General features: G+C 41.3%; 1 protein-coding gene across 3 annotated transcripts in view; it reads left to right on the top strand.

Annotated features, from left to right (window-relative positions):
• Nucleotides 1-1,511: 1,511 nt before the first annotated feature.
• The window catches only part of HTR2A (5-hydroxytryptamine receptor 2A), a 58,645-nt gene continuing 40,262 nt past the window's right edge, over nt 1,512-19,894 (top strand). Inside the window, exons 1-3 of one of the 3 annotated variants that reach the window (XM_077778785.1) lie at nt 1,512-1,906; nt 2,406-3,053; nt 5,895-6,095. In XM_077778785.1, coding sequence (XP_077634911.1) covers nt 2,642-3,053; nt 5,895-6,095 — 613 coding nt within the window. In that variant the 5' untranslated portion in view covers nt 1,512-1,906; nt 2,406-2,641. Of the gene's footprint in view, nt 1,907-2,319; nt 3,054-5,894; nt 6,096-19,894 lie in introns of all 3 variants that reach the window. The other 2 variants (XM_077778783.1, XM_077778786.1) reach the window with 2 other exon arrangements.

Genomic DNA, 19,894 nt, shown 5'->3' with positions numbered 1-19,894 from the left:
GGGAATGGGGAGGGACAGGCAGAGACACGAGTTGTGCCTCACAAGGGACAAACTAAAGGAGTGCAAGCACAGATTAATGAAAATGATGTCCGTTTTGTTTTAATAAAATCAATAGGACTATTAATAGAAGCCACCGACGTTAAGAACATCCTTCAAGCATGTTGGGTTAATTATTTATATGCACGACCTCCTTTTAGTTTTATTGCCATCTTGAGGGAGAGATGACTCTTCTCTCGTTTTGCAAGTGAGGATATGGTGTCTCGAGGAAGACAGCTAGATTGTCAAGGGTTCTGCTGTTTGAGTTACGGAGCTGGGATTCAGAACCGAGGAGTCAGAACCCAGAGCCTGGGTGCTCAACTCCCTGCTCTAGGTGCCCGGCAATCACACACTCCTTGTCCGAGGCATGCAGAGGGGCAGGGGGGTGGCAGAAAGGGCAAATCCCCACTAAGGAGGTGCTCCAGCCCAGTAAGCTTGTAAGGCGTGTGCCAGAGGAGACCTGAGTCCACACAAGTGACATGGCAGATGAAGACCCGGCAGTGAGAACGAATGAAAAGTCTTCCTAACAGTCAGCTGTCTAAAGAGATGTTGATTCCATGACTAAGAGAATAGGTGGAGATAAGCACTAAGAAGCAGGCCCAGGGTAGGGAGAAAGATGCAGAGTCAAGGTCTTCTAGGGCACAGATGAAGCAGTCAGTATGGCAGCTGAATATTTAAGTCAGGGGTTGAGAGAAATCATCTGCTAACAAGGTACAGATTTGTTCCAAGACCTGTCAAAGCGACCCAAGTGACAGAATGTGTCCAAAGAGAACGTTAAAATAACAGAAACCTAGATAACCGTGCTATTCGGGCAAGACTCCTGTTTTCATCTGTAAAAATGAGATAGCTTGTGTATACACATATACTCTTCTGTGTCAGTCAGAGCTACTTTCTTTAGAAACCTGAGAAGAGTTTTTTGTTTTTGTTTGTTTTTTTTTTTTTTAAAAAGTAAAGCAGGAGGTCTTCAAAATTCTCTCCAAAAAACCTGTCTTCCACATCTGAGGTTTTAAATTACTTCTAGGTAGATTTCTAGAGAACATAAGTTAGGTGAATGGTGTTATGCTTTTAATAACTAAAAATGCCACTAATAGTTTGAGTATCGCCCAAGAGGTGCTTGGCCACTCTGAGCTCAAGTCACTGACGTCAATAACTGCACTTCAGGCATAAGCACTTACAGGCTCTGGATGGAAGCAATGAATGCTTACAGTGCTCCCGGGACATGCCATTTTCTAGCTTTATTTATGTTATCTCTTCACCCTAAAAACGTCACAGAGCAGCTTACCTGCCTTAGCCATCTGTACAGAAGGTGATTTCTCCAGTTTCTAACAACAGAAAACTTCCCAGTGTTAACATGCAGCAAAAAGGAGAAACAAGAGGGGAAGAAAAAAAAAAAAGCCTGTTTGGTCCGCCCTCCCTGGCTGTTGCTACCTTGCAGTTTATGACATGCAGATAGAGGGAGGTCTGGTGAAGTGAACAAGGCAGCTGGAGAGCTGGTCCATTCCCGTGGAAACCACGAGTCCCTTGGCACTGGCAACTCTCCCTACTTTCCTGCGGGATTTCTTTTGTGTGACTTTGCGAGGGGCTCATGAATGATTTCTAAACGTGTGCCTGGCTCAGGCAAGCCGCACAGGGAGAGAGGAACCCAGCTGAGAGGGGGCAGAGCCAGCAAACACAGACCGCGCAGCGTTGGAAGTGGTTCTACTCGTGCATGCAGTTTTTGAAGTCAGCAAAAAGAGAAATCAAATTACTATCCTATTATGCTGGTCGATGCTCAAGAAAAAGGGACTCTACACTCGCTTAATTACCATGAGAGATGCGGCAAGTCACAGAGCAGCAAAGTATGTCTAACGTGTGGACTCTGAAGACAAATGTAAGTTCTCATGCTGCCGTATTTTATTGCCGTGTAATTTTTCTTTCTGGCTTGAAATCGTGCTTGGCCAAAATGTTACCATTTCCATGAGAATTGCTAGTGTGGAAAGTTGTCTCATCTTTGCTTAAGACTTTTTTTTCTTCTCTTATTAAGAATAATGCAAATGGAAATTCCCGACATTCAGCCTGAGACTTAGAACTATAACCCCAGCTAGATCCAATTACTATGGGATTAACACTGGATGTATTTTTAATTGACTTTTCTTAATGTAGAATGCATACCACCCCAGTGTTTTGGATTGCATGCTATTTTAATACTGCTGTGGCTATACTAGTGGGATCAACCTAACCAAGAGAATGAGACAGAGCTCAGGGAGATTCCTGGTAATCACCAAACTTTTCTTTTCCGGCCAGGATCACATTTTTTCTTATGGAATCCTCAAAACTCTGCAGCCTCTATGTTAAAAAGTTCATTCTGCTTTTTTGACCTTGCTTTGAAGGAAAAAAAAAAATGAAACCAACAGGAATCCACTAACACTGTGAAGGAAAGAAATATAAAGAGCCACTGCAGTTCAACTACCATTGTGATCATGAGGGAAAAAAGGCAACCAAAGGAGCTCAGCATGTACACCAGCTTCCGCGTGACAGAGCGTAAGGACTGAAAGATGAATGGCAAGCTGAGGCTCTAACTTGTTAGTTTTCCTTTACTTCGCCTGCTACCAATTCCGGCTTAGAAATGGATATTCTTTTTGAAGAAAACGTTTCTTTGAGCTCAACTACAAACTCCTTAATGCAATTAAGTGATGACACAAGGCTCTACAATAATGACTTTAACTCCGGAGAAGCTAACACTTCAGATGTATTTAACTGGACAGTGGACTCGGAAAATCGAACCAACCTTTCCTGTGAGGGCTGTCTCTCGCCACCCTGCTTCTCCTTACTTCATCTCCAGGAAAAGAACTGGTCTGCTTTGTTGACAGCTGTAGTGATTATTCTAACCATTGCCGGAAACATACTCGTCATCATGGCAGTGTCCCTAGAGAAAAAGCTGCAGAACGCCACCAACTATTTCCTGATGTCACTTGCCATAGCTGATATGCTGCTGGGTTTCCTTGTCATGCCCGTGTCCATGTTAACCATCCTATATGGTGAGTGGCATTAGTTTCCCAGCTGTACCTACACTGGTAACAGACAGCATGTGCATGTGATGAGCAGATGAGCTGGGGCTCAAGGGACAAACTCAACACCAGGGTTTATTTATAGACAAGGGTCTACCGTGTTATACTCGTTAAGTTTAACAAGTGAGCTTTCGCATCTTCCAAGATCAAACAACCTATGATCATTGGAGAGTTTGGGGCTTCAAAACACGTACATTTTGTGTAGTAATTTTAACTGACCTCCCAAATACGAATCAGAAAGCAATAATTTATCTGTGATTCTGAATCCACTTGATTTTCACTTCTATAGATTCCCAAGTATTCCAGCCTCTGGGACAAAACACAGTTTTATCTTTGTCACACAGTTTTCAGCACTTCTGATGGAGTGGAAAAACCTTCCCAGTTGCCTTAGAACATGTGCAGAGAGAATCTTAGTGGTGCTGTGTGTTTAATGTTAAAATATGCAGATTCTCCCTCAGAATAAATGAATGACTCCAGTGTCAGTTGCTTCCTACCCAGAGAAGCTAATTTGGAAGTCTGCCTCTGAATTATACCCTCGACTCTGTAAAAATACATCTACATCACCTCCTCCCGACTGGTTTGGAGGAGGGTAGAAAACAAACGGGAAGACATAATCCTGCTGTCTTCTACAGTTTCAAAGAGTCAAACCTCTTAGCAAGTCAGCAAACACTGGGACGGCTTCAGCGGGAAGCAGAATGTGATGTTCTTTTCAAATTATGAGTAATACAGCCGGATTTCTTTTTAAAAGAATATTTACTCTGCTGACACAGGCACATAACAGTCACCCAGAGATAGAAATACATTACGGTCATTTTAAGAGGGGATTTTCTGCCCATGTCTTGAGGGCTAGAAACAAAACAAAACTATATGTATCATCCCGGCGCGGAGTGTGGAGGAGGAAGGAGATGGGCAACGCAGAGCAGGCGCCGGCTTGCACAGGGTCGATAATGCTCCTTGCAAAGCCAGCCTCCGTTTGGCCACTCAAATGTCACACTGGAACGATTTCATTAAATTTGCCTGGCATTTCCCAGACAGGCTGCAAAACGTTCTCCCTCCCTAAAACCCCACCCCTCTCGAAGGCAAACTCGGAGAGTGGCGCATGGCTCCCAGAGGTTCCGTCAGGGAACCAAAACCACAGCGCGAGGGCGGGATGGCCCCAGTGGCAGGTGGGAGGCCGGCACCCGCCAGCTGGGTTAAGAAGGTAGGACCAGGCCAGTGCCTCCCGCTCAGGGTGCAACTGCGCCCCCTAGCGGCGGCCACTCCACATGCAGCCGGTTCCGGCGGGAGTTACACTTCTCCCTGAATGGGTCACCGCAGGAGGAGGAAATGCCCCCTCCCTATCCTTGCCTCGGAAACCAGAGTTGGCCCGCCCCAACCGCCACCTCCTTGTGGAGCAAATTCCTAGGGCCAACATCAGTTCCGACCAGGCGGAGTGTGGCTTCCCTCCAGGCACTGCAAAGGAAGACGCTCCTGGTTTAGCTCCTTTGTTTTGCAAATGATCAGAGTGAAAGGCATTAAGTTAAGCTAGTGTCCTGCACCCTTTACTTTCCTAAATATAGGCGGTGGCATTTTCTTAGAGTATGCTTGCGAATGTAGCTTGTTCAACTTTGTGAGTCTGGAATATTGCAAAGAAAAGGTAATCTTTAGGATTTGCCTTTCTTTTCACATGCACGCAGATATAACATCATTGCATATACAGCTATCAGAACTAATTTGGGTTTACCTACCTGTTTGATCCCCTCTCCAACAAAGTCAGAACACTTCGAATATGCCTCATGGGCCCCCCTGCAGCGCTCTTCAAATTGCAATCATGAGGGACAGCTCTGCAATACTTTGCTTGGGGCCCACCTCTGCCCACACTCCTGAGCACTTTGCTTGGGGCCCTCCTCTGCCCACACTCCTGGGCACCAGGACCTAGAGAAAAGCTGTCCAGTTGATTCTAAATTGCAGTGAGGGCTGACCACCACTGCTGTGCTATCCTCGGACCAGCACCACCACCTGGAAACTTGTTAGAAATGACACTTCTTCCATCTCCACACTGTTCCCCCTCCTGCTGCAGAGTCACATCATCAGGACCTCCAGGTGGGGTCTGGCAGTTCCATTTTAAGACCCCATCTATGAAATTCTGAGGCTTCCTCAAGTTTGAGAGCCACCACTCTGAAACAATGGTCAGGACAGGAACACCATACTTTTCTGCAGGTTTCCCTTAGCCACATCCCAAATTGGAGTGAAACACCCCTAAACATTAGGGTTTTTTTCCCCAAATAAAAATAATCTCCATCTGGACCTTTTAATTCATTTATTCATTCATACCAATGGCATTTATCGGGAGACCAGCATATGGCACCATGGTGCAAGGCTGAGCAGTTTGAGTGACTAACAGGTGAGTCAAACCTCCAGGAACCAACAGCATGTGTAAGATGTGAGCTAAAGGCAGTACCTGCAAGAGGGGCTTCAATAGAGAAGTTCAAAATACACCGAGACTGCTAGCTCATTAAAAACAATAAAGGTCAATTTTGTTAGGCAGAGAAGCTAGAGCAAGAGAAATCATGAAAACAACCTACCTTAACCACGACACACAGGCAGAATGCCAGCCCTAAGAAATTTCCAAACTTTGTGTCCTTGAGCTAGTATGATTTTATTGTAGTTAAGGACAGTTGTTTTCAGGTTTTTTAAAGTATTGAAAATGTGTTGTGCTGCCCTTTGCCACCACCGGTGTCTTTCCCCAGAATGGAAACCCTTCTGGGGAGGGTAGATGCCACACACCGGAGGCCTGAGATTCCTGACTGACGCTAACCTTCTGCATCACAGGTTACCGGTGGCCTCTACCTAGCAAACTCTGTGCTGTCTGGATTTACCTGGATGTGCTCTTCTCCACGGCCTCCATCATGCACCTCTGTGCCATCTCACTGGATCGCTACGTTGCCATCCAGAATCCTATTCATCACAGCCGATTCAACTCCAGAACGAAGGCATTCCTGAAAATCATTGCTGTTTGGACCATATCAGTGGGTAAGTTGGGTACAGGATTTCAAATGTCTCATTTGAAAGCACAGTTCACGCCTTCCAAAGGGACTTGTTCTGTTTTGTTGCACTAAAACCTGAAACCCTGAACCTATGGAATTTTTTTTTGCTGTTCTTATTGTTGTTGCAAAGTAAGTTACAATGTAATAATGATGAGGTTTGCTTTAGGAAGGAAGCGTCTATGAATGTCACTGGATGATAATGTGAAGTTTGCACAGTTAAGACCATCTGCACCTACAGAGCCAAAATTGGACCCAACTGTGCCAATTCCACTTCCAAATGCTTTTTCACCATTTCACACTTTCAAATTCACCACTCTACATCTTGAATTCCCCCAGAGACCTCAACACGTATTATCACTAGAATTGCCGTCAGCTGAAGACTACAGAGCCCCATGCTGGAGCACACACAGCTTCTGGAGCCTGGAGAAAAAGGTACCAGATTCTGTAACTCAGAGGCAGAAGGTGGGGACAGAGGCGGGGGACTTACTCAGGGACAAGGTGTTTCTGCCTGCCCTGTGCCTCTGTAAACACTCCTCCTGTTAGGTCACCACACAGGAGAGGATCTCAAGCCCTTTATGTTGATCACACACATTCACCTCTCACCAGCATTGATCTTCTGTCACACATCCAACAAGCAGGAAAACCCAGGTAATGGAAGCCAAAGGGGCAGCTCCCAAGTAGCTAATTGTACTTGCCACCCCAGCAGACTTGGTTTGTCATCAAACAGTCCCTGAGGATTTGCTTTAAAGTTGCAAAGCTTTACAAGCAAGAATACTGCACCTGCTTATGGCCACAGGGTACCCACGTCTACTAACATGAGAGACTATGGTATTTGATGGCAGGCTGGACACCAAAATCTTGAGTCTGTCCACAGTGGGTAATAAAAGTCCTAGTTCATAGCTACCACAAGAGGGTATTTTGTGTTTTTTAGTTCTTACGGCTTGCCTTGCTGCTACAGATTCCTCTACAGAGTAGGTAACTCCACCTTATGGAGGAGGAAACTGGCCTTCAACAAGTGAGAAGACTCCTGCACAGCTAGCAAATAGGACTCCCACAGCTAGCCAGTATAGGACGGTGCCAAATTTATGATAGAAATGCTAACAAATTGCATGATTTTCGAAGTTGCAACGAGTCCTCTGTTTTCCATTTTAAACTTCCTATTGCAGTTTGAGGTAGATTGATCAAATAAGCTTAATGAGATCTATTAGGGAACCAGAGCCATGAAAGGCTTTGTAGCTTGTAGGATCAGCTCTCCAACTAGTGGCAGGGCTGGGACTCCCACCTTCTGACACCAAGCCCTGTTCTTACTGCTGAATCACCACCTTCTTTAGGAAACCATCTTTGCTTTAAGAAAAAAAAAAAAGTTTGTGGTTTCTAGATCTATGCAATCTTAGACTCACTGTATTTGAAGACAGACTAGTAGCTCTCAATCCCAGCTGCACCCTTGGGGTGCACTGTGTTTAATTGGTCCATGGTAGGGTGATTCTAAGGGTGCAACCAGGGTTGAGGAGCACTGAAACAAATGGGAAGAGGTGATTTGCAAAAGTAGACAATAATGCAAAGGAAGCAAGCGATGCTATGGTCAAGTTTTACCCTTGTATACTGTCCCATTGGGGAGAGAGATGCTAGGAGCATTACCCATCTTTTACCTTCTGCTGTACCAACAGCCCTGGCCCCATCTGAGTCAAGCTCAATAGCACTAGTAGTAAGGGCTGTTGCTGAGCAAAGACTACCAACAGCAGTGTTTAAAGCACCTTACAGGAAATGAGGTGCAGAGAAGTTGCACAGGAGGACATGGCTCCATTCAGCCATCACCCCAGGAGGAAGGCAGGCTGGAAAAGTTGTGGAAGTGCTAGTAAGCGTCATCAATGAAGCCATACTTACAGCATAGCTATTATGTGCTTAGCACTGAATATACTGATATGTATTTGGAGACCTCTGACAATGTGGTGGGAGAAGGCAGATAAGAAAACAAAAACGGAGGTTACTTAGGCTCTATACCACAAGTCTGAGATAGAAGGCTGAGTAGGCTGAGTAGAGGACAGTTGGGAAAGGAAAATAAAAGTTCTAAAGAACCTCAAGGAACTTAGCATAAATACTCTGAATTTTCCAGTAGTGTTTCCATTTCTATCTTACATTGAGATACTTAGCTGAGACAGAATTTTGTGTACACAAAGTAACAGGTTCTTGTACCAATGGACATAGAGCCTTTTCAGCATCTATTGATAGATCAATAAACTGAAGGGGAAAAACTGGATCAAATCTTGTTTTCTTGATAGATCTCAATTTGAACTGTCCTTGCCTTCCCGCAGTACATTCCTAAATGAAATTGGTTTTGGAGAACCTTGTGAGTGGGTTTTCCTTACAATGATTCTTTTTCTAGCTACATTAAATGAATTTGGGAGATTACTCTCCCCTCCACACACACACCCCTCATGGTTTTTATTTAAGTAGGAATGTTCTTTAAAGGTTATATAGAATTTAGTTCTAAATCTCTCATCCTTCTACCTTTTCAAATGTGATCTTTAATTACAACTCTAACCTTTCTTCAGTGGTTATTTACATTTTCTACCTTGCCTTGGGTTAGTAGCTACATACAAAGTTGAAGTTTTCTTTTATATTGATTCTATATTATTAAATGCAATTCTTGCCTTAACATCTACATCATTTGATCTTAGTATGGCCATCCCAGTTCCCTTCTGGTTATCACACTCTGAATCTCTTATTACTGTCACTTTTTTGATTTAGTAAAGTGTATTGCTTTCAAGCAAGTAAAAATTTCTTTTTAATCCGATATTTACCTTTTAATTAGAGTATTTACTCCATTTTTATTTAATGTAACCCAGATATACAGTATTTGGGGTTAAATTCACCCAGTTACTTTTTTTCTTTCTCTTGTTCCATTTATTCTATATTCTAGTTTCTCTCTATCCTTTCTTTCTTGTGGCCTGATCAAGAATTATTCATTCATTGTTCCCCTTGATAAGCTTGCTATCCCTTCTTTTAAATCCTTTTAGCAATATGTATATATATTTTACCTAATAGAGTCTAACAAATCACTTATCATTTCTTGGATAGCGGAAAACCTTTAGAATATATTTTAACTCCGTGTACCCTTAGATTACCTATGTCCTAATTTTAAGAATCTTTTTAAAAACCCCTAGGATCTCGGTGATCTACTTCCCACATACTGACCATTTCTGTTGTTGTTCATGGCTTTGGTCATTTCCATGATTCTGTTGGCCTTCATATTCCTTACATCTGAGGAATTTCTTTTAGAATAACCATGTAGTTTTCTTTCAGATTATTCTCAACACCTTTTTTTTTTTAAGCAGAATATTTGCTCAGTCAATAATTCAAAGTTTCTAGCTTTCCAGCAATTTAGAAGTGGCATTCTCAAGTTCTAACTTACAGGATTTCGTTTGATTGTGAGAACTCAGCTATCAGACTTAGCGGTGTTCCTTAGAAACCACCATCTCTTGCCAACCTTTGCTGCTTTAGGATTTTTTCTTTGTACCTTAGCAATTTTACTTTGATGTGCCTACATGTGGCTTAGCTTTGGTTTTGTCCTGCATGGTGCTTGTATCCATTCTTAAATTTGTTCCTCCATGTTTTAGGATAATGGCCAAGAAAGTTGCTAGATTATCTTTTTAAGTACTCCTTCTGGCACATTCTCTCTCTCCAACACATTTCTTGGACTCCAGTTTCATGGATGGTAAAACTTTCGTGGTTAGGACTCAACTTTTCTACATATTTTTCATCTTTAAGTCTTTTTTAGTCTGGATAGTTTTATTGCCTTTTCTTCTGGATTACTAATCCTCTCACCAGCTACCTCTAATGTGCAGCTCAATCTATGTATTACAGCCTTAATAGGTCACTGTATTTTTAATTTTGATATTTCCAGTTCTTTTTATATGTATTTAGTTCTCTGGAATAATTCTCCATGTTTTTATCTGTTTTCTTAAATATTGAATCACACGTGTCTGTATAGCTGAGTTACCTGGGGCATTTCAATTTTCTGAGGTTTTTCCTTTGGCTCTGTTATATGCCTTTTTTTTTTTTTTTGACTACTGGACACACACACACACACACACAAAAAAAAAGGAATATTTTTTTCCCCTGATAGGGGTTCTTCAGCTTCAGCAGTTACAGTAAGTCTCCCTAATCCTATCAGTGACTGAGCTTATTTTAGGCTGGCTCTTCATAAGCACTGGTTTTTAGTTTACCCTTGCACCTAGGGTGTATTCCTTCATGACCTCAAATGAAAGCCTCAAGAGTTCTCCATTCTGCACAAGTCTGAACTCCTATCTCCTCAGCACTATAAGGACTGCTGCTGACTCTTCAGCTACTCAGCCTCTCAGTCGCTTCCTCTAACTAACTGGGCAATGACTACTTGGGAAAAGTGGCTCATGCTAATACCTTCTTTGCTGGTGCCTTCACTCCAGAGTCTTGATTCCTGAAATCTGGACTGCCTTGATAGCCCTAACTCCAATTTTTGATCTTCCTAACTCCTGAGACCAGATTTTGGGCCTTAAGTTCTGCTTGATTTGAAACTAGTATTACCATATTTTTTCCTCATTTGAAATTCTCCAGTGCATCTTTTTCTCTTCTCTTCATTTTGTTGTCTTTGCTCCTTTTATATTTTCAAGGCTTATTTTTAAAACACCATCTGCCTACCTCTGCCTTTTGATAAAGAAATTTAGCCTATGTTACTGTCACAATTGACAATTTTATTCTTCCCATCTATTTCATATGCTTTACTTCATAATAGTTCACTTTCCCTGTTTCATACATTTACTGAATTGTAAAAGGTCTTCCTTTCCTTCACCCCATCCCAGTCAGTGTGAATTAGCTGGCTTTTCCATTCCTTTCATTATCCAATGATTATTCCCAAATCATTGCACTGATATTTTTATGAATCTATCATAAAAAATCCTTGTAGGTTTCATTTCCTCATTCACCCTGAGGCCCAAATCACAGACTTTTCCATAATTTTAAGATGACTTAGTAGGGCAATAGCTTTTGAAGTCCATAATGCACAAACTATAAAGATCTAGACATATGTGACTACATGAGAACATTTTTATGGCTAATAATCAATATAGACAGTCAAAAGAAAACTTTGTTTGTATGAATAGACCAAGGGTTCACATTCGTAACATATAGAAAGTACCTACATTTTGATGAACAAAAAGACAACCCATAAGGAAATAAAATAGAAATATGAACAGAAATACAAAATGAATGATAAATGCTGAAAAAAGGAAGATAAATTGACTGGAAAATACTTAGCCTCTGTAACAGTCACAGAAATGGAACTTAAAGCAATGTATTACCATTGTTCACCCACCTCATTGGCAAAATTAAAGTGAGTAGGGCACCACACTAGGTGTTTCCATGTATGGTCTTATCCTATTTGTGTGACCATGAATTGCTCTTGGAAAGTCTAGCCAAAGTTATTCGAATTTGAGTTCAGATAATTTGTTCTACAGAAAAACAAGTAGCTGTAAGAATCTATGCCTACTATATTAAAGGTGCAGGAGTCTTGGAAAGTAGTTGACAAGGATGTTGGATGGTTCACTGTATTGTTTTTATCCTAATTACAGAACTTTTTATAGCTCTTAATATTGAGGTAGGGTTACTGGATATTCAACTAGAAAAGTGTCCATGATTCTAAGTAAAAAAAAAAAGATTTCAGCGTGGTGTGGATGATCTAAGTCCATTCTGGTAAAGTAGGAATTTATGGAGATCTATTAGCAGGGAGAATCTGAGGTCTTCACATTTGCCAGGAAGGTGAATTAGAAAAACAATGGCATTATTGTTATGTGTTCCCTTGTATTCTTCTGTATAGTTTTGTTCTCTATATTGTTATGATCAAGAATGAAATATTTACATCTGTGGTGTGGGAGAGACTTCATGGAGATGGCTGACCTTCCAAGTTTGCTCGAATCCAACATACAGCAAACCTAGGGAACCACAGCCTAGACAGCCTAAGTTTTCCTGCACTAGACATTTCTGAGATTTGCTGCTGCTTCCCCTGGTTACTGCTACCAGCTTGGTCATTTTACGGTTGCCAAGCCTTTCATCCAATTCTGAGGAAAATGAACATAATTACAAATCAATTGCACTTTCTATTTGTGAGCTTCTTTGAGTAAAGAATTGATGAAAGATTGACGCATTAGATTAAGAATGATCCTAGGGTTCTTTGGATTTCATCATCCTTTCATAAACCCAATTCCCATGTTTAGAGGCAGCCAGGACTTCACTACAATATATAAAATAAGCAAACCCTTTCCCCCTCAACAATTGCCTTGCTGAGGTCATGTAAGAAGAGAAAATACTTTATTCCCCAACTGTCTTTATCATGTAAAGGTATAGGTTAGGTAGAAAAAGTGTAAACAACTATTTTTCACAATCATTCCTAATAACAGGAAAAGACACCAGTTTACATTTTTTTTCTTGCATTTCAGAAATCTATTTGCAACTCATGGAGTAACTTTTTAGTATCATGGGTCCAGATAGTTTTTTTTTTTTTTTCTGCCTCCCTCCTCAAGGCTATGCCTGACTGTGTATTCTCTACATTACTACTTATGAAATAGGAGAAAGGCAAGCTGTGTCACATTTATTCAGAACCTGTGTTTTCACAAACTGACACCATGCATAAATCCTCAATTAAATGCCTCGGCCACTAGGTACCACCTCTTGCCTTCAAGCAGTTCAAAAATTTTTCTTAATGCAAATTTATAAAGAAACTTCGAGGGACAGTGAAAATAGTATCATGGTGTAGCCTTAATTTTTTATATAGGACTTTGAGTATCTTTAGAAAGTTTTCTATCTTGTTTTATATAGCTAGTTGGTTGTAGATCTGGGTTATAAGGTAGAAGTCCAGAGTCTCACTAACTCTGTCCTTCCTCATCTTTGCAACAGAACAAGTTTTCTCTGTACCTTAGGTCCCCGAAACATGATAGCAATAGTAATAAGTCATGAAACTTAGTGATTGAATAAATATAGTGCTGGTGTCTTAAGTGTTACAACATATATACCTTTCTAGAAGTTTCTTGGGGTTTTTCTCCCCTAACAAGTTATAGGGATTAGCTTTTTGTCTCTTTTCATGATTTATCTAGGTATTCCCAATGTATTACTACTGGTCACTTGACATTGGTGGTTATTTCCACAGGAATTTGTTTTTATGTGATCTTTATGTAGGTTTAAAAAAAGTTTTTTTAATGTTTTTATTTGTGAGAGAGAGAGAGACAGAGACAGAGACAGATAGCGTGAGCAGGGGAGGGTCAGAGAGAGAGGGAGATACAGAATCTGAAGCAGGCTCCAGGCTCTGAGCTAGCGGTCAACACAGAGTCCAACGCAGGGCTTGAATCCACCAACCAGGAGATCATGACCTGAGCTGAAGTCAGATGCTTAACCGACCGAGCCACCCAGGTGCCCCTTCGTATGTTTTTAAGTGTTCTGAATTTTGAGCCACTAAAATTGCCTTTCTCACTACAAAGTTATAAAAAATACCTTCCCTTACTTTTATTGATTTTATGTCTTTGAGCCATTGAAAATTTAACCTATGATTTTATTCTCCCTACATCACCATATATGCTATTTATTTTCCCCGATTTGATATGCCACGCTATTATAATCCAAGTTCTCATATATGTATTTGGATTTCTGGACTGGTTTTGTTGATCAGTATACTTTCGGTTGAGAATACATAATAGCATTTGTTATCTTAAATCAACTCCCTCATTCTTTGAGGTCAAAAATTTCTGTGACTATTTTCACTTGCTTTGAGTTTTAGAAATCACATCTAGCTCCAGAAAAAAGTTATTAAAATTGCATTTACCTTTATAAATCAACTTTCTAGCCCCTTTGGGTGGTATACTTGTGTACCTTTTTGGTCTTTTCTATTTTTTGTTTTTATAAGTAGACTCCAAATCTGTAAGACATGAATTTAAAGTATAGAAACAAATATAACTGCCTAAAATTTTAGCATTTGGCATTTTTAAGAGCCATATGCACATATAGGTCAAAGAGGAATAGTGGACTATGCTTCCTTTTGCTATCATATCCTATCTCCTGAAAAAAAAAATTCTTGCAAAATACAAACAGAATTACCTAAATAAAATGAGCTCAACACCAGTATTCTGCTGGCCTTTATGCTGGGGCCAATTCCCAGCTTCACTACCTGAAACCAAGCATCTGAGAAGTCCTGGGAGTCTCTCCTCTGGGACCTGACAGATTTATGCCCAGGTCCCTTATCGCCGGGAGTCAGCCTAGGAAGTTGAGTCCAAAGACTCATCAAGAGACCAGGACAGGAAGCAAATGGGTTACCTCTTCTCCCCCCACTCCTAGGAGATCAACATAGGCTAGCACCTACCAGGACACCAGGGCAAACCTGAAGAAAAGAATTCTTCCCTCCCCTGGTCTCTGTAGCCATTTTATCTCCTGGGTGAAAGGAGATACCCTCCTTGTTCTTTTTGTTTTGTTTTTGCCTCCGCCATACTGCACTGTCTTACCCAGGAGCCTGCAGGTGAGTGGGCCGGTGTCCAGGAACAGTGCTGCTTGCAGCCACACACAGATTGCTGTCCTTCCCAAGGGTAGCACAGTACCAGACAAGCTGCTAACTGGCCAGCTGTGCTGTCACTTCCCTGGAACAAAGGCCTCACAGGGCCTCTACCCACTCAACCTACCTTCTCTTGTCCCTTGCGTGCCACAGGCCTTTCCTTTTCTGCCCATAGGTGCAGAATTTAGGGACCACTTCCCTGCTGACCAGCACTTCTCATATTTAGAAACATCATGGAGAGGCTGGGCTTTTGGAGGACACGTCCTTGGTTGTCCTCTAGGATGCTTGCCCACAGAGAAGCAGCCATTTAATGGCCCACAGAGCTCAAAACCTGCCAGAATGACAGCTGACTTCTTTCTGCATGGCAGACTCAGCCATAACTATGGGACAATATGCTCAATAAAGCAGCACTTAGCATATACTCTCCAGGGTTACCGGAAACTAATGAGAAAAATTAACAAGTGATTTTGGTGGTAAAGAAGCAGGGCTGATGTTTTGTCAGTCTGCTGCTTTGGCCTACATTATGGACTTCCTTGCTCTTTTCATCATTCTCTCAAGGAAAATGATTAAGGAAAGAAGGGACTGGACTCAGATTTTGTTGCTTCTGACCACTTTTTAAATTTTATTTTGAGAAAGAGCGAGCATGTGCACGTGAACTGTGGGCAGGCAGAGAGAGAGGAGGGAAAAGATCCCAAACATGGAGGCCAACATGTGGCTTGATGCCATGAACTGTGACATCATGACCCGAGCTGAAATCAAGAGGCGCTCCACTGACTGAGCCACCCAAGTGTCCCACTTCTGGGCATTTAAAGCAAGAGGACTAGTATCCATATACTGGCCCTTCATGCCCATGGGCTCTGTCAGGAAACTGCAGGTTATAGAGGCGTCTTTCTCCACATCTAACCATACTTTCTGGGCTAGATGGTAGGAACCCTCAAGTCAGAAACTATAGTAGATCATCTGATTGCTAAGTTATCACCAGCACCCTTCATGTCCTAGTACCTGCTTCCTCATTGGCCTAACAAAACTCCAACCCTGGATCACTCAGACCACCAGACCTTACAGATGCTATACTCCTGTAACTAAGAACTGTTAGGGAAGGTAGCCCACTTAACTTCATGGCGCCATAGATCCCTGCTTTCCAACTTTGCCTGGACCCTCATTGTGGTCAGTCCTTTGGTTTGTCCTTAGTAGATCTTTCAAATATCTTCCTATTTAAGTTTTCTCAACCTCAGACATTCTCCAAGCAGATGACCTTATTGCCTTCTTTAAGGAAAGGCCATCAAGTGTAATTCCCCTTTCCGTACTTCTACTTCCCGTTTCTAATTTCCAAGTAGGTATTCTAGGACCATCCATGTTCAATACTTTGTCTCTACTTCCTGTCCTTCCCCAAAGTATCCTCAACTCCTCGTCCTGATTTAACTCCTTGAAGATTCTACCCTTGCTTGCTCTATCTTGTCACATTGTTCACCCTCAAAGCACCATCCAGCTTTGGCTGCCCTCCTTTTTACTGTTCTCAAAGTCACCAAAGCCTTTCTAATTTCCCAGATGTGGACGACTTTAATAATATACTCAAGTAATATGTGAATAGCTTCTCAGTGTGAGAGTCAAACAGTTCAGACTATAGAGAATACAAAGTTGTCTTCATCCCTTCTGCCTTTCCTATCCAGCACCCACTGTAGTAACCTTGAACCTCACACCATTACTATTCAATGCAGAGCACAAGAAGGAGGGGACCAAGTGAGTATTAGCAAGCAAACATCCCTCAGATTTCGGCCCTTTGAGAATGCTCCTCAGCCCCCTTTCACCTGTATATCCTTGACTCTACACTCCAAGCAGTTTCTTCCAAACCCTGCTGACCTTCACTGCAGTTGCTCTGGTTTTGGCCCTAGCTTCAAGTTCTGTGTTTTTTAAACCAGATCCCATCTGCTGTCCTCCATCATTTTTGAATTACTAATAACAGCACATTCTTTCCATGGATTATCATAGTTAATTGTGACCTATGCATTTGTTTTTAGTCAGTGAAAGGAATTCTAGGATTGTCTAGACACATGTCTGGGTATTTATCTGAATTCAAGGAGATTTCTCATTCTACTCTTTTATGTATTTAATTCTATGGATTCATCTCTCCTTCCAAACATTCCTGTTCCTTTACTAACTCCCAGAAGAACCCTTGTGAAGGTTTATATGAAGAACCATTTTTACAGGCTACACTCAGATGGTTAAGACATGACCAATTCCCACCACATTTAAGGACACCAACTGGTTTACACATTTGATAAAGGAACTTTGGAAACCACCCAGGATATAGGAACCCAAAGTCTGTTTACTCAGGGGTACTTTTTGCTTCTGATACAGCAGTTAACCCATCTGGTTTTTTTTTTTTTTTTTAAAAAGGCCTTTGCTTCTTAAAATTTCATTTCATCCAATGAAAGATACTCCAGCCTGTCTTGAAGAAAGCTGATGATCATTGGTTGTCATGTTTGGCCCACTGGTTATTTGGTCTGTCTTAGACACTGGGTAACAAATCTCTTATAAATCCCAATACTGTACCATAAACCCTGTACCTGTGGTTTACTCAGAGGGAAAGGAGAGGGTCCTCTTACATTTCCCAGCTACCCTCCATTCCTAGCACCATCCTGTACATGTGTACCAGCATTCTACTCTGGCTCCCACCACTCTATTTAGGCATCATCATTCTTAGATATATAGTGAGGCATTACCTTTTGGAGGCTCATGATGAACAGTCACCATGCCTGCCTGCCCTATCAGTCTGGCTTAATACACATGCTCCCCACATATACCTAAAAACCTGATTTCTTTCATCTCCTAAGGCTGTTTATCAAGGAATCAAACACCTAGGAGACAACGGCAGAGGGTATTTAGCTATACAGAGGAGCTCAATCATGTTGTTTGAATGAATTAAGTAAATGAACTAGCAAAGGATGGAGGAAAATCTTGAAGAATGGATAGGGAAGAAAAGGAATGGAGAGAAATAGGGTTTGAGAGGCCCTTATAGTTTTCCCCTGATAGCAAGTCATCTTTAAAGTAATGTGCCAGCTGCTTCACATACAGGACCTCAGTTGACCCAGTACAGCAAATGAAGGTTTGGATACACATCTTTAGGGTAGCTTTTCCAATATTCAGATTTAAGGTTTGTTACCCTAGAAACAGGTTTGACAAGACTGGTCATAGAAGAATGAAAGACCTACCATGAGAATTACACTAACTTCAGGCAAAAGCTAGAAGTCACACTTCTGTCCTTCCAGTAACTTGGTGCTTTAAACTCAGCAGGAGAGAGCCTTTTATTAAGTCAAGCAAAACACAGTTATTCAGGAGGCTTCATTTTTTTACTGTATTTCTCATAAGATTGAGAGCAGTTACAGAACAGTGTGAATTGGTAATGTTCTTCTGGGGAATGGAAAACTTTCAGATTCTGGGCATGGTGTTCAGAACCGTCCCCCACCCAACCCTTTTCTCCATGAACGGTCATAGCCACCACTTGCTCATCTGGGTGTTTTGAAATATAGTTCAGCCAAACGTTTAGAGTGTTAGAGAAAACCGAAAAACTCAAAGATGACGACTGAATTGTGAAGGTGAAGTATTTCTCTAAGCATCCCCAGTAAGCATTCTCAGACCAGTTTCTGAAACCGTGTGAAACAAAAATGACAACCCATGATTGAAGACCATTTCCACCCCTGGGTGAGAACTTCATTCGTGTCTGTGAAGGACTTTTCTGTAACAATGGAAGTGCATTAAAATTACTGTAAAATGCATATGTTTGAGCCCCATTCCCAGGTAATTTGGTTCAATAGGAACAGAGAAGCCCAGGAACTGGTATACCTTAAGTAAAACTGCCTGAACTATCAGTTTAGAATTCACATTTTTAAAAAATGTATACTCATGGATCACATTGCATTTTTTTTTTTTTAAGATTTCTGATTTGTACATGTTTGTAAAGAACCATGTCAGCATTTCCACTAGTAGTACGTAGCTGTTCAACCATGGAGAACATACTAGGCTTTTAACTTATGGGCAGGGTCAGATCTTACTTGTCTGTGTTCTTCGCTAATACAGTCGCTGATTGCTTGCAAAACTGACCAATAAGGAGCCAATCCTGATTTCCTCAGTTTTCATTTCAAATCAGTCAAGTTAATAAGATACCTTCTCACATCTAAAGGAAGATCATAGTATTTAAAAGATATCCCTACCCATCAATAACATTACCACAATTTAAGAGGTAAAATACAACTAAGACACAACTAATTTCCCTGGAGCCCTTTTGAAATAGTTTAGAAAAATCTTAAGTCTTACCTGGGATTTGTCTAGAATTCAATTACATTTTGATAATCCTCTCTAACTCTAATTCCACTTTCTATTCTTGGGTCTCAATACCTAAAATGGTCAGCAAGCCTCTGAACAAAGATACTCTTGTTCCAATAACAAAGAATTCTATTTCTAGGTGTCCATTCAACCTTCAGAATCATGCTCAGAACACCCTGGATGTCAAAATATGGAGGAGAGCAATAGAACCACTTACTGGCCTGACCCAATGACAGCATTACCTGCAACTCTTATCTGTTCCCCTACCTAGGAAGTGTGTCAATTCTTCATTATTTTGAAATGGGGATGTTTTTGATGACCAGTTTATAGACCCTATGGAAAGAGTAATGCTAAATAGCCTAGCTTCAGAATGATTTGTTTTACTTAACGATTAAGGCAGAGAGACAATCACTTATTTAACAACCCAATCANGAAAAAAAAAAAAAAAAAAAAAAAAAAAAATCTAAAGGATTTTTTTTAAAAGCCCAGACCAAGTTTCAAGCAAAACGGAGTTGACAGCAACCATAAAAGAAGACAGGGTCTTATGATTGATTCCCTTGGTTTTTCAGGTCAAAATTGACCTGTTAATGGACCTTTAACAGTTTTTTTCCACAAGGATAAAATAAGGAATCTGAATTCGATTGCTTTCATAGTTCTTTAGGAAGATTTTTTCCACATTAGTACACGCTAGAAGCTTAAAGTCCAATTCTCTAATTGGAAATAATTCTCTAAGTGGAAATAATTCTCATGTAAAAGACCCCTTGAAGTTAAAAAGGAGAAGGGAAAGGAGGACGGGTGTGGCTCACAGCAGGAAGCTGAACACTTTACAGTGGTCCTGCAGCACCAAGCCCCTGTCCATGGTACGTTGCCATTCGGAGTTGAGCACCGGGTAGGAA

Source organism: Crocuta crocuta, unplaced genomic scaffold (assembly GCF_008692635.1).
Source record: "Crocuta crocuta isolate KB4526 unplaced genomic scaffold, BGI_CrCroc_1.0 scaffold586, whole genome shotgun sequence".
Lineage (NCBI taxonomy): Eukaryota > Metazoa > Chordata > Mammalia > Carnivora > Hyaenidae > Crocuta > Crocuta crocuta.
Note: the sequence above shows the minus strand (reverse complement) of the source record. Positions and strands in the feature narration are given on the sequence as shown.